This window comes from Poecilia latipinna, unplaced genomic scaffold, assembly GCF_001443285.1.
Source record: "Poecilia latipinna isolate Pla-1442-1.1 unplaced genomic scaffold, P_latipinna-1.0 Scaffold156, whole genome shotgun sequence".
In the NCBI taxonomy this organism is placed as follows: domain Eukaryota; kingdom Metazoa; phylum Chordata; class Actinopteri; order Cyprinodontiformes; family Poeciliidae; genus Poecilia; species Poecilia latipinna.
In genome coordinates this window covers 165,054-179,931 of record NW_015112772.1, presented here as the reverse complement: position 1 = coordinate 179,931, position 14,878 = coordinate 165,054, and the positions used below count along the sequence as shown (strand labels likewise).

Genomic DNA, 14,878 nt, shown 5'->3' with positions numbered 1-14,878 from the left:
ATCAACCCTGACCAGCTTACTTTTCTCCCTGCTTAAGAAAAAGAACCTTCATCAACGTGTGTCCTCCCTATAGCATACGGGAAACATCCAGCAAGAGCTTGTGCTTCACCCTTGTCATTATCAGATTATGGATTGAACAGTGCTCTGTAAGATGTTCAAAGCTTGGAATGTTGCTTCGTAATCCATAGCCCTGCATTTTGATTGGATTTTATGTAATGCAAGATATGAAAAGTAAATCGGCAAACCACTTGGAAGTGATTCAAACTATTTTTGATTCCAATAATACAGTCCTGAGAGATTGTTTGATGTGCTTGGGAAACACGGACACTTTGAAAATGCAAGGCAGCAGCTGCAAGGCAAAGTGTCTTTTAGAATCCAAGACGCAGGACATTAATACTGAAATACACGGTTCAAATAATGTTTTTCTTGCTCCGTTGATATTAACCAGCAATTTTGTTTCAGCAAAAGTAAAGTACTAAGAAGTGAGTGGAAAATAAAATAGACGTCAGTACGAAAAGAGCATGTTTCAGGATATTTTCACTGTTAACGTGCACCGTCAATGTCAGTGTTCAGGAAAGAAAAAAGCTGCAATCACAAACTGTCTCATCTGGTGGTCATCTAAACATTTTACAAGCGAAGCAAAGGAATTGCCTGCAGGAATCCAAAGTGAATGCTGCACTGTTTCTGTCTGCCAGCCCTTTGGGTCATCTCTTGAACATTTTTAAGAGAGGCATACATTTAAAAAGGCACATCATGTCTCCTTTCAAGAAAAGTGAATGGTAACTGATGAGAGGAACTACTGCTGCTAGTCTGAAAGCAAAATCACTTGCAATTCTTTGTGAAACAGCATTCTGGCTATAGAAAAAAAAGTGTTCCGAAGTTGCAGCCACGATATCTTGAAAAGATCAGATCACTTCTTAATGTAGCGCCACAAGAAAGAAGGAAAATCACAAGCGTTCTTAGCTGATTTTAGCCCCAAACAGATCATTATTTATATTCTCTGAAGAGGAAAATGCTTCTTATGCTATACATGATGAAATGATAAAAATTCTGGAATATAGGAGAATATTCTTATTGAGAAGATGTAAGTATTCTCTATTCCTAGTAAAAGAAAAATGCTTCTTTCTCTATTCTTAAACCAGTGTCCTGTTAAACAAATTATGGAACAAAGTGATTTTCATAATTTCCCAGGCCTGAAAAACACCTATGGTAAATCAAATTCCATACTTTTCCACTTCTTATAAGAAATCTGGGTTCAAACATCAAAAACATGCAGTACACATGGCCTGAGTGAATGGCAACCTTCATTCAAAACCCGTGATCAAAACCAGGGAAAATGCAAATCCATTCAACTTACAGTAGACAAACGTTATGGAGTTACACCAAACAGGACTAAACAAAAGCTTTCTATGTAGCCCTAACAACTGAGTAATAATAGAGTCAAGCTCACTGAAGTGTTATGTGATCAGCCAAAGCCTCTCAGGCTATATTTAACATCAACTGAGAGTGGCACAGGTGAATTTGTAATGGCAGCCTAATAGCAAAGACTGCTAATAAAACACATTATGCATATTGTCCTCTGGACAATAAGACAATTAAAGGAATAACAAAACAAGAAGGAGAATGGGGTCAATCTTTCTTTATTGAAATTTCTTTTTAAACTCCACAATTCTTGGACACATTTGCAACTTGCAGTGCTTTGCAGTTCGCACTGTTTGAAAATAAAATCTCTTTTCCCCCTACTTTCAGCAGAACTTCTAGCACTGGAAGAGTGAGTGCAATGCTTTCACTCTAGTTTTAGCTTGTTTTATATTTATTAACACCGTATGCTTACAGCCTAATTTCTGACGGCATATCTGCCTGTGAATTAAAGAAGTAACACCTGTTTCTTTCAACAGGTCTACCCTGTAACTTACCCGTATGCCCTTCACCACTGTTATATTCTCGTTCTCGTCTGACTCGAATGAGACACGGCGGGTACTGTTGTTTGCTCCCATTGTCAGACCGCAGGGTGTCAGAAAAGTCGCTAATCTGGGCTACATAAAACACACAATATAACCACACACTTCTGTTTTTGTCGCGGTTGCCTACAGTCAAGTACAAATGTGGCCCAAACTACACGGCTTCAGAAAAGTGCGCACTTCCTTAGCATGACGTGTTTTTTAACAACGTGCAACATTATTGGTCGAGTAAGTAACCCGTGTGTGTAACGAGGATGCTCATTGGTTGTTGCTTTGAAGTGGGCAGGGTGGCAATGTGACAGGCAGCAGGACTGTTCTTGACTTTTTCGGCTTCACGTGAAGATATTCAATTAGGGGTTTTTTGTTTACATACATACTGAACTCTGGATGGCTGGTGCTGTCTGTGATGTCATTCAATCATTTTAAAAAAATAGTCAAAACATTCACGTTTACTTATATTTTAAGTTTTAATGTGTAAGAAATATTTTTACACAATGCTAGAATTAGTGTATTGCAAAAAATAATGTAGGTATACGTGATACATACTCACGGAAAGCCTAATTTTGTCTCACAATAATAACACAAAGTGAGATAGTACTGTAAAGTTGAAGGAAAAGTATACTTGGTTTTCAGGAGCATTGTGTTTCTCACCTCTTATAAACATTTTGTAACTAAATTAAAACACCAAATCTAATGAATTCCCTCCATTTGATGGAATACACCTGTGTAATAAGTGCAACCATGATTTTTCTTCTTTTTTTTTTCCTTGCTACTAAATATCCCACAGTGAACTGTTTGATGGATTTCGTTTATACAATTGCGGCCTTGCTGTTTTTAAATTAAATATGTATCTTTAAAATGAATAAATAAATAAATGATTTGCATAGAAAATGTTTTTAATGAAAAATATTTTGCTTTGCTTTATTATTCACTGTAACAGATATTTAACTGTCACTTTTTGTCAAAAAAAACATGCCACCAGTTACTTTTTGTTCATACTATTTCATAAGGCTATAAATGAGCCCTAAAACAAAGCTTTGATTCCATTTTTATGGCAAATAAAAGAATAAATATTCCTATATAACAATTATACATGAACATTAATGTAAGTTGTAAAAGCTAATTGGCATTTTACCTACATTCATTAGGAACTGAAAGTGTTTTCAACATCATCCAAGAAGTTGTCCGCTAAAAATATACAGAAGAGTTATTCTCATCAAGTTTTTAATAAACTCTGACATATTGACGCCAGCATTTTGAAATGGTCAATTCCAGTTTCAAACCAGTTCAGTAGGGTTTTGTTTTTTTATTTTTATACCACTACTAAAAATTTATTGTTTATACTGTAACATCAGAGGAGGAAGGACATTTCTAAATCAACATCTCATGAAATTTACAGCTGAAGTCAAATACTGTTTTTTCTTTGGTTTGTTATTTTACAAAAAATACAAATAAAAAGCGGTATATGGTTTTTGGTGCCGAAATCTTAACCTGGTCTTATTTGAAGATGAAGTGAACTTTGATTTTTGTCTTTTTGAGCTGAACCAAGGAAACATGAAAACACGCAGGTCACTGGTCCCTCATAATTGACGTTTGAAAACAATATTTTAGTTATTTTCTTGATGCACCTGCTTCACACCCCTGTGACTATTTTCCCCTTTTCAATTTATTCTGCTTTTGTATTTTTGTCAACCGCAAACATTTTGGAGCAATAAGCAAAAAAGTAACGAAGAACTTATAAGCAGGAAATAAACATAAACTAAGACTAGTTTTTATTGAGTTAAATGGATTTTGAACATTTAAGTATTTATTTAAAGACGCCAGTAATAATTTATAAAATTGTAACATATTTGTATTAAAGTCATACACGGGTGATGAAACTACTAAAAGTAATCAAAATGAATCAATCATCCACACTGGAAAAAGCATTATTCATGATTTATATGAGAGTCTTTTGATTCGTTCAGCTTTTTAATATATTTGTGTAAAACTACACTGACAGACTCTCATGCAGTCTCACAGAGCAGAAAACTATAGGTGGAGGTTTGATGCGTCTCTAGGAGGTTAGAGCATGACAGCTCGTACGAATAAACCTGATATATTATACACATATCCCAGCGCATGTTTAATAAAACTCTTTTATACCTATTCTTGCATTTTTGTGGAGGCTTTTTGAGCCACGAGTGTGTGTAGATCATGCTAAACAATATGAAAAAGTGGAAACCCATTTAAAAATTTAATACACGCGTGCATTGTGCTGTCAGTGATCTAATAAATCTTGTAGACAATAAACACTGACCAAAGGCATTTGTTTATAATGCAAAGCCATTCATCATGGGGTTCCTTTTTAGACATATAAGCAACTTTGAATGATATTGGTTTTGTAGTAAAGGAAGTTCAAACGGCTTTTACACTGTGATGTCATTCCCCAAAGAAGACCCACTGCACTACTACGCTCTTGCTAATGCGGTGCCCTGAGGCTTGCTTTGAAACCCTTCAGGTTTTTCCTTCTTCTTTTTTTTTTTTTTTTTTTTGCACACCAATGAGACTGAATGTTGGAGTGTGAAAAAGACTCTTTCTCTCTACATCAGGCTTATCAGAGCAAGAAGGATTTATCTTACCGTCATGCTTGTCGATAATGTTACTTCATTTTATTCATTTCCATCTCTTCAGTGGAGCCAGCTGTAGCTGTAATGTTCAACAGAAGGAAGCAGTTATTTTCCTGCGTGCCATACATGTTTAAGATTTGCTTTAAATTTTTACCTAGAGGTTGATTTAAATGGTATCATGGTCCATCTTGTTTTTGATCATTGTAATGCTCCTTTCCTGCAATTGATCTAATTATGAGATTTCAGTGTTGTTTCTCCAACAGGCAAAAAAAAAAAAAAAGTTATTTGAAATCTGCCTTGAAGACACCATAAGCTTATCTTAATTATTCTGCACATCTTAGCTATCTCAAATATTCAACACACAAACCTGAAAATTTGAGAACATGAATTAGAAGAGAAAAAAAACATCCTGCTTAATTTTCACTGAATAAAAACTTAGCATCATAAATTCAAAGGCCTTCAAACAAGTTTTTACGACCTTGTTCATCTTTCAACACATGGCTTTTTCAGAGCAAGAAGTTGCTGTTTTACAGCAAATGACCTTGGAGAAAGTAGCCCGGTGGAATATGATTAGTCAGTATAAGGTGAGGCGATAGGAGCTTTGAAACTTAACTTGGACTTGGTAATGGGAGATGTTTTTCTTTTTTTTTAAAGACAAACAATAGGTCCTGCATGACACAGCAATTGCTTTTTGGGGAGGTGGTTGAGAAACAAAGATCACCCGCAATGTTATCTCATCATTCCACCGGCACATCAATCAGGGCTCAGGCTGCGGGAGATCGACCTCCTTTGCTCCAGAATCAATGCTCTCTTCCATTCTCATTGGTACAGCAGATATGGTGAGAGATACAGGACACAGGAGGCCTGAAACACCCAGTTCTATATGTTCTAAATGGTGGTAGCTATTAACTCACTGACCTTCACTGCCTGTCTCCTTTCTCCTTTGCACTTCCTTGTCAGTCTCAGGAGGACCAGAGTGAAAATCTAACAATAAAGGATTTATCCTCTGTTTTTAGATACTAGAATATATCTATGATAGCACTAAAGTATAGTAAATTGCATCAAATTTTGTACGTTTTTTTTTCCTGTTTAATTTGAGAAAATAAGCAAGAAAGAACTATATTTTTTTTACATTTTCATTTCATTCATTCTTGCAGGTGTAAGAATTGTGATATTTATCACTGCTGGATGCCATACGTGACTTCAGACCTGGACACTCAGGGCTGATGTTTTAAATAGCATCAGATCTTATGACAAATATAAAAATAAATAAATAGATAGATAAATAAATAAATAAATAAATAAAAATTACAAAAATGAAATGCTAAAATAAAAACAATCTCCACGGACTTATCTGTACACCACTGTCAAACATTCAGGTTTTTTTTTCAACTTAAAAACAATGGGTTGTATTCTGTTCTCACAGTATGTGCTATACAGTCTCAACAACAATGTACAGCATTGAGAAAATAGCAGAAGTTAAGTTCAAAGATCAGAAAGACATTTAAGAGCACATATATGTACAAATATTTTTGGGTGAATCAGAAATAAAATAAAACAAAATCAAAATGTTGTTTTATTTTTCCTAAGAAAATCTACTTACTGTATGTGTATTCATGGGTGAAAATTGGAGGGAAAAAATTCTTACGTTTAAAAAGCAACAGAAGTGAAACCAAATTATGGGAAAACAATTCAATTGTTAATGAACTTAAGAAAAAAAAAAAAAACAGCAGCGCAGCAACAACACAACTTGTCTGCATTTTTGTGATCACTTTCGCTCATCCGCCTCCCCCCCAAGTCAAACTGTATTAAAATAAAAAACAGCCGTAGAACAACTAGGTCTGGATGCACATTTAGCCTACAGCAAGTAATTAATTTTATAACTTCCTTAAAAATTATATTGCTGGGTATAAAAAGGTAACTACATGTGAGCTGGCTACACCATCAGTTCCACAGGATCCTTTTACTGATTCCGCTTCAGCCATACGAGTTACAATGGCTAGTTTCCACTTTAAAAATACAACTCCCAGAACACCTTGCGTGACCACACGCTCCCTTCTTCCTGTTTGAGTTCTGCAGCTGGATAAAAATGGCAGCTGAAACAGGCAAATACAGGAGTGCTGTGAGCAAGAACAAAGACCCTTCTGGTCTTCTTATCTCTGTTATAAGGTAAGGTTAATTAACATTTTATCTGCGAGGCTAACAGTGCAGTAAGAACGTGAGAAAAGCTTTTCGCTGTTTATATTTGTAGTCAGATACGAGATGACAGCTAGCTTTGGGAAGCTACATGGGAGGTAGCTGCATCCTTCCTGTGTTATAAACTATCAGATAGAAACAGACGCTCGTTTACCCTGGCTTTTTATTCATCACTTTATTTACAGAAGCACTTAAAATTAATCAACAATTACATTTTTTTTTATTTTGAAGAGGAAAGGAAAATAATAGCCGCGACGAGGTATTATTTATAAATAGCTAACCTATTATTGTCATCACAACCCAAGGGAAACACAGGAGAAAACTAAAACAAATAATACAAACAAAACAAATCGCGTTGAAAACCCCGATTAACCAAATTTTTCTATATATTTTATTGAGCTTATACATGATAAAACCAACACAATACTGCACAGGTGTTATACACGGTTTTGAAAAGTGTCCACAGACTGAGAAGTGTGGCGTGCATTTGCTTTAAACCCTTCCTGAATCAATAAAAAGGTTTTAACCACAATTTTCTGCACTACACAAAGCTACAAGTCTTTTGGGATAAGTCTACCAAGTTTGTACATGTAGAAACTAAAATATGTTTGGGATCTGATTTGTAAAATTATTCAGCTTGAGCAACTATTGCTGTATTTTGCCTGCAGCTCTCAATAAATGCTTATGTTGTTGCCCAAATAGAACGTGAAGTAATACACAAACAACAACATCCAAAAACACCCCTACAGCATGATTCTGCCACCACTGTGCTTCACCGTTATTGTGGTTTGTTCAGACCAGGGTGATGTGCAGTGTTATTTTCCTGCCAGTTGTTTTTTTTTTTTTTTTTTTCTTTTTGGCCGAAAAGTTCAGTTTTGGTCTGATCTGACCATCTTGGTCAGATCAGACTTTTACTTGGCCTTTGGCATTCTTTAACAATGGAATAACATGTGTTCAATGGTCTCATAAAAGTGTTTATGTTTAGGTTTGTGTTTTAATGCATTAATTTTCCCATACAGGTTCACCTCCAAAGTTACTAATTCAGTAACGTTGGAAGATATTTGGTTGCATTTGATTTTTTTTGTTGCTACCAGAATAAAGGGGACACGTCACAATCACGCACTACTTTGTGTTGTCAATGACATGGAATGTCCGGAAAATAAACTGACATTTGTGGCTGTAATATGAGAGAGTATGAAAAAGTATAGTGGTTTGAACAGTTTTGCAAGGTACTGTAGGTATTATGTCCTCAGTCGTGACATGGAGCATGTTTCCTGTGCCAAAACATTCACATCTTTTCACTTATGAATTATTCAGTCAAGGTGCAAGTTATGTCATATTGCCTTGCTTTGCATCTTATTCAGGACTCTGTCCAGCAGCGATGATGTGCAGGACAGAGAGACAGAGAAGGGTCGTCTGGAAGAGGCCTTTGAAACCTGCGATAGAGATTTGGATAAACTGATTGTTCAGCATTACGCTGAACTCACCACTGCCATCCGGACCTACCAGAGCATCACAGAGCGCATCACCAGCTCCCGCAATAAGATAAAACAGGTACGAAGAAGAATGCCTGTCCTGGGTGATCTGGTCACATCTAGACACCCTTAACCACAGGTGTTAATGTAGATTTTATAAAGTTTTGCCTGCATTAGTTTAACTGTCAGCATTGCGTCTTTTCTCTTCAATGCGATGTTTCCTTTCACTGTGCTTGGAGGTGATTTGCTGTTGTGAAATATCCCTTCTTAATCTTAAAAGAATCTGAACTCTACGGCTGAGTGTTTCATTTTGTTTTTTAGCCAGTAAATGAGTGTAATAAAGATCTGTAGAGCAGCTGTCAGTGAACCGTCGGGTGTTTTGCTGAAGTGTGAGTCTGTGTGAGTTGAAATCCTTGCATTTGTGTTTACAGTAACTTTAGATCGTCAGATTTCCTTGTTTCTGAGAAGGCACACTGAGAAGCACACCATGGGCTTAGAGAAGCCAAATAACTACAAATATACAGCTGATGCAAATCTCACCATCTATTTGTGCTCTTTTGCTACAGTAGTTCTAATGTGTTTGTGTTCAGAGGAGATCTGAGCATTCAGGTGTGAAGTTGTTGGGCTGTTCTGCTTTTATATGATTCAGTCCAAACGCCTGCTACCACCAGCTGTGAACAGCTCCAGATGTCCAAAAACAAGCCCGAGTCAATCAGAGGAGATAAAACAAATCCTTTACTAACTTCCTGTTAATTCAGGCATTTCACGAACTCCAAGGCAACAACTAAAGAATCTGTGATGAAAATTCAGAACCGTTTATTTTCATTTCATTCTGTTGCCTTTGAGCCATTCTTATGTTGAAGTGCTGTTTCCAAGCAGAACTTGGTTTTAATTGAGCTCAGATGCACATTCTAAACTTTGATCTTATGAGACTAATCTATCTTTCTTCTGTAGTTATTTTAATCTTACAGCTGAAATGAGTCTGAAATTCTAATTACAATTTTTGTCATTCAGAACGAGGACCTTCCCTGTTTAAATTAAAACCAAATGTGGCTGTGGATGCTGTAATTCTTTCCCAAGTCACTTAACGTTTGCATGAAAGCACTAAATCCCCTGAAAATAGCTTTAAAACTTGACATACAGTAGAACATTCTTACCTAATGCTTTTATTTTTCTTCTGTTGTGCAGGTGAAGGAGAACCTGCTGTCTTGCAAAATGCTTCTCCACTGTAAGCGAGATGAACTGAGGAAGCTGTGGATAGAAGGCATTGAACACAAGCACGTTCTCCAGCTGCTGGATGAAATTGAAAGCATCAAACAGGTTCCTCAGCGCCTCGAGACCTATATGGCGAGCAAGCACTACCTTCACGCCACCGACATGTTGGTGAGTAAAGTGTGGAGAAAGTGGAACTTTTCCTCGTTTTCAATGTGCTTTCGTTTTGCCTATTGACACGTGGGGCAGTGCCGATGGGGGGTGTTGCCTTTCAGAATCCTCCAACGTGCACGTAAACACAAGTGTTTACAAAGATTGATTCCCTTGCTCCTTTCACCGCTTTAAAGAAACCGTTTCTAGCCTTGAATGGTCCAGCGGGTGCAGCCCGCGTCACGTTAAGTGCTGTGAGGCCACCGTGGACGCGCGCGTACTACATTTGATGTGTTTCGCAGTATCCTCAGCAGGGTGGGTGAAGGTTGGCAATGACAACTAAACGACCGGGCTCTGTGATCTGTCTGTCGCCTTCCTCTTTCCTCTCTCCCGTCCAATGTCACTCCCACACATCTTTCTCCTCCGGAACCTGCTAATAATTAGTTTGCTAGAATGGGGGTTATCTGAGGAGGAGGAGGAGGAGGGGGAAAGAGAAACGGTGGCGCAACCACAAGACCGTGAAAAATCCTCTTTTGTGTGGGTGGAAGGAAATGGAACGCCATTCAACCTGCGCTCAGTCAGTACAGTGCGTTTTAGGAGGTTGTAAAAAGTTCAAAGTCAGTTGGATGCATTACCTTTGTCATGCGAACTTTAAATGTGCTTTACTTTAGAAGCAGGCAGCCATTTTACTGCCATCGAGAGAGTGCTCTTAAGCCCTTTAAACAAAACTTTGTTCGTTTTTATATTTGAATATCTTCTTAGTGGCAGTGCTTTTCCCCCCTCTGTTGGCATTTTTATTTGGTATATTTGGTCCAGGTTAAATCAGTTCAATTCAGTCAAGCCCATTTATGGGTTAGAAGTCATGAACACAATCCAGTCTAAGCTAAATTATAGCACCATGCAATATGACTAAAAAATTTGAATCTATCTTGGAGAAATAGCTAATCAGAAACTCACAGAGCCAGGGTTAATTTCAACAGGAAATACAAACAAAGAGTAGATGACAATAACAGCAGGAATTTCTCTGCCAATGATCAGAAAAGAGGTGCAGCTTTGAACAAAAGCACTGAGTCAGAGGTAGTTTCTAAAAGGGTGATTGTAAAGATGATCAATGTTTTGATAAGTTAAAAAAAAAAAAAAAAAAAATTTTTGGGCTTAAAAATTGATCAACTGACTTTTTTTTTTTTGCCCAAATTTTCACGCTTCTTTGGCACCAGTAATCTTACATAATTTCTTGTTGCAGAAATTCGGTCCAACTTCTTTAAGTTATTGTTAATTTTACATGCACTTCCTCTTCTTTTTTGTACCGTAGCAGACGTTTAATGGCCAGGTACAAACATCCCAGCCTTCTCTTTGGCTCAGTCTCACTAACATTGTGTGGAGGCATTTTTATTTTTTTCCAAATTTTTTTTTTTTTTTTTAAACCAGACTTATCTCTTCAATTAAAATTCAAACTGAGCACTCTTTGTACTCTGCAATGGCAGCATTACATCCCAGGGGTTTGGTTTATAAAAACCGACCTTCCCTTTTCCTGCCCTTGTTCCTGTTGTATCGCTAAATCCAGGTGTGCTCAGGTGAAACCCTGCTTGGAGTGGAGAAGCCACTGATAAACCTTCTCTTCTCCTTTGCAAATTCACAAGAGGGTTCAGATTTCTCATTATGCTGACAGGCCTCTTCCCTAATGATGTTAACCAGTCTTCCACACACACACACGCACGCATTTACTGGCACACAATCACACACATATAATTAGACAGAGACACATCTGAGAAGTGTGTACCGCACAGAGATCGCATGTAAAGTCTTTCTGGCGTAGGGAGTTATTATATTTTGCTAAAGGAGGCTGATCATGAAGCACATTAACACATCTCCACTTGCTAGTCTGAGTCTCATTTGCATCAGCACAAACTTGACCTATGCCCCCTGCCCACCATATTCTCCCACCCCCCTTCCCTACATCTCTCTCTGCTAATAGTTCCCTCCTGGCCTGTCCTGACCTTGCAGATATACTTTTTGTTGCTGCATCATCTGTTTTTTTTTTTTTTCTTTTTCTTGATACGCAGAGCTCCTCATTAACACACAGTTGCAAAGAGATTCATTGCCATGAAAATTGAGAAATGTCATGATTGCATTTTTGTGGCGTGAAAGAGAAATCGATTTTGATGTTTTTAATAAGAAAACGAACAGACTCGGTGCCAAGTTTAACGCGAGGTAATTCTATTCGTTGCAAAGAGTTTATGGCGGACAGCAAACAACAACACCCTCTTGACTTGCTTGCAGGTGACGGCCGTGAAGTCCCTGGAAGGCCCCTTGTTTCAGGTTGAGGGGCTCGGAGATCTTCGGCTGGAGCTCAAAAACAAGAAGCTCAACATCCACTTGGTGCTCATCGACGAGCTGCACCGTCACCTCTACATCAAGTCCACCAGTCGCCTCGGACACAAGAACAAGGACAAAAACGCCTCTCGCCTTCCGGGGTAAAAGGGGATTTCAGTCGCTCTTAACAAATCATTTCTTAATTTGAAATGATTTGCAGTTTAACATTATGGAGGATTTTCATTCTATCATATTACCTCTATATATTGGCATTAAAAACACTGAACTTATTCGACGGTGAAGCTTTCCAGAGTAATATAAAAAATACATTAGAATTAATACGAGGGGTTGGGGGGAGGGGGGGGGTTTGCCATTCAGTGTGTATTCATTGTAAGCAATTTCCTTGTCATGGCAACTGACTAAAAGTTTCCAATTATTTTCTGACTGAACCAAAAAACATCACTGTCATAAACAGTTAAGCCTTTTATACATGCTGGTACTGTGTTGCAGAAGCAACAAAGGAGTCAGATGACAAGCATAAGGTTTGTTTGCTGCTGGGAGCAAACACCAGTTGTTTTTTTTTTTCCTACTTAAATATAATTGTAAAACATGTAATTTCTGGCAGAGTTGGTGTTGATCTTTGTTTATTTAAGAAACATACCGTGCACATGCTATTTCACATGTCCTCGTCTACGTTTTGCTTGATACTGGCAGCAAGAGAAGTCGTCCTCCTCGTGTCTCTGACAGTGATCGTCTAAATGACAGAATGGGTTTGACAGCCACTATGAGGTTAACTGTAACCTGACGGCCAGTTTCTAACTTTCGTTATGCTGCCGTCTAACCTATTAGCAGTAATGCGCCCCCGCAGGCTTTGAACACACATTTGTTGCTTTCGTTTTCCATGGAAAGCATTCATTTAAAGTGCTGTTTGCACTTTTACATGTGTGTATCCGTGGGGGTGCTGTAATTACAGTGGCTGTGGGTTGGTGAGGCACAATGATTTATTAATAAGGGTCAGCTAGTGACAGGTTCTGGCCCTTCTGTATTGGGTTGCCTCTAACAACACACCAGCCTCCATGCAGCCCACTCACTTAACAGGCACACGGTGTTTATGCCGCCTAACTTAACGGTCCTGGATTTGCTTCCCACCTCGGGGTTGATAAATGGCTCATTGGAAAGCAGCACCATCCTTACCAAACAGAGATGCAAGGTGTTTTCTTCGAACTGGAGATTGTTTTTATTTACACAAGTTCAGGTTCCGTTGAGTTTTGTTTTTTGTTTTGTTTTGGGTTTTTTTCATGATAAAGCAATTTTACAACAAATGTCATGTAAAGACGATGTAAAGGACAACAGATCCAGTCAGTATTCAAATGAAATCAAAGTCAGTCCTAAAACAGACGATACAGTTGGTATTATATTGCCAGTTAGTACAAGGTTATCAGTCTAAAGAGGTCAGTGTTATCACATCTAGCTGTTCACATTGCAGCAATTCCTCATTCACAGAAGGCATGTTGTGACTGAAAAGGAAGCCTTCATGTTTAGCAGGAAGAAAATGCCAGCAGAAGCGAGCCTGATACGAACGGTCATCTGCTGTGTCCGGTTGGAGGCGGGGGGGGTCAAGAGAACGGATCAGCGACACGGTAAAGGAAAGAAAACGGCACCAGCACTTGACCTGGTTTAGTTTTTACAGGAAAGACAAACAAATAATACCAAAAGTTATTGGCAGTGTTAATGGAGTGAATGACTCCATTGGACAGAGATATTGCTAAACACAGGCTGAGTCAGGAGTACATTTTAGGGAATGAAAAACAGACAAAAGTTACTGGCAGAAATGATTGCAAAAATACATAAATAGAGAATAGTTTGAGAAAATTTGAGTTGGTAAAAGGTCAGTATGATCTCCAACAGCCTTGGTCTACAGCGTCTTTTATGCAGTTGCATTCCCAGATTAACATGCGTAATGAAGAGCAAAATATTTAATAAATGATGATGCCCTTTTCTGTCTTTGTCTCCTCTCAGGTCCTTGACTAAAGACATATCTCCGATGCCTGTTTTGGAAGTGAGCGGCTTGTCAACTCCACGCAAGCTTCTGGACTCTTCACAGTTCAGCACACCTGGATCCAGCAGTGGTATATATATTTACAGAAGGATAACAATGTCAACAGAGTATTTGAGGTGCAGCTACAAATCAACCATGTCTATGTTTAGTCCATTCACATCAGGGAAAAACTATGAAGACATAAATGAATGTAATTCGAAAACCAGTCTAGAGCTTGGAGATGAATTTTCTTTGTTTTTTTTTTGTTTTTTTGTTCCACTTAACAAAAGGATACTAACATCTCCCTAGCTTAGATTCATTTGCATGTCATTAACAAGGTTGTGAAAAGCGAATAGGACAAAACCCTTCTTGGATGTCAGGAAATAGGCGCACAAAGTTTGCACACAGGCAAACACCCACATTCCCCTTGCAGCACATGTCATAACATCTTCAGCTATCATCATAATATACATCTCCTTTCTAACAATATAATCATCACCCGTCTGCATCTCCCCCCCCACCCCCACCCCACGTGTACCATTAGTCACCCAGTGTCTGCGTTCACAGCAGGGGAGCGCCATCTATTAAGCTCAAACTGGTAGAAGCTGAGAATACAGAACCCTAACTGTGTTCAGAAATGTATGAGGTCTCTCTCAGTGGTCGGGGCGTAGAGTCAGCACTACATTTCTTCCAGGCAGAGCAAGGAGGAACACAAACAAGAAGATAATGAAAAAAGTTAATCCAGCAATAACTTGGCATTCCCTGGGTGTTTCTGAGGTTTTTTTTATATTAAGGCTGGTACTTTTTTTTTTTTTCTTTTTTCCCCACCACCCACTCTTGGCATTCGAAGTTAACGACTCATCGGTTTTAGCTCAGTGGATACCAAGCAGGTTTCTGTGCAGGATTAAGCATTCCCATGCATTT

The 14,878-nt window shown here is 38.2% G+C and overlaps 2 protein-coding genes across 7 annotated transcripts in view; one reads left to right on the top strand and one right to left on the bottom strand.

Moving 5' to 3' along the window:
- Nucleotides 1-2,179, bottom strand: part of chchd3a (coiled-coil-helix-coiled-coil-helix domain containing 3a) — an 84,680-nt gene extending 82,501 nt beyond the window's left edge. For 2 of the 6 annotated variants that reach the window (XM_015029528.1, XM_015029527.1), the window contains exon 1: nucleotides 1,917-2,178. In XM_015029528.1, the coding sequence (XP_014885014.1) occupies nucleotides 1,917-1,997 (81 nt within the window). In that variant the 5' untranslated portion in view covers nucleotides 1,998-2,178. Of the gene's footprint in view, nucleotides 1-1,916 lie in introns of all 6 variants that reach the window. The other 4 variants (XM_015029529.1, XM_015029530.1, XM_015029526.1 and 1 more) reach the window with 3 other exon arrangements.
- A 4,432-nt stretch (nucleotides 2,180-6,611) lies between these two features.
- exoc4 (exocyst complex component 4) overlaps nucleotides 6,612-14,878 on the top strand; it is a 127,857-nt gene continuing 119,590 nt past the window's right edge. The window contains exons 1-5 of the mRNA XM_015029525.1: nucleotides 6,612-6,739; nucleotides 8,131-8,320; nucleotides 9,430-9,624; nucleotides 11,884-12,077; nucleotides 13,936-14,045. Coding sequence (XP_014885011.1) covers nucleotides 6,660-6,739; nucleotides 8,131-8,320; nucleotides 9,430-9,624; nucleotides 11,884-12,077; nucleotides 13,936-14,045 — 769 coding nt within the window. The 5' untranslated portion in view covers nucleotides 6,612-6,659. The remainder of the gene's footprint in view (nucleotides 6,740-8,130; nucleotides 8,321-9,429; nucleotides 9,625-11,883; nucleotides 12,078-13,935; nucleotides 14,046-14,878) is intronic.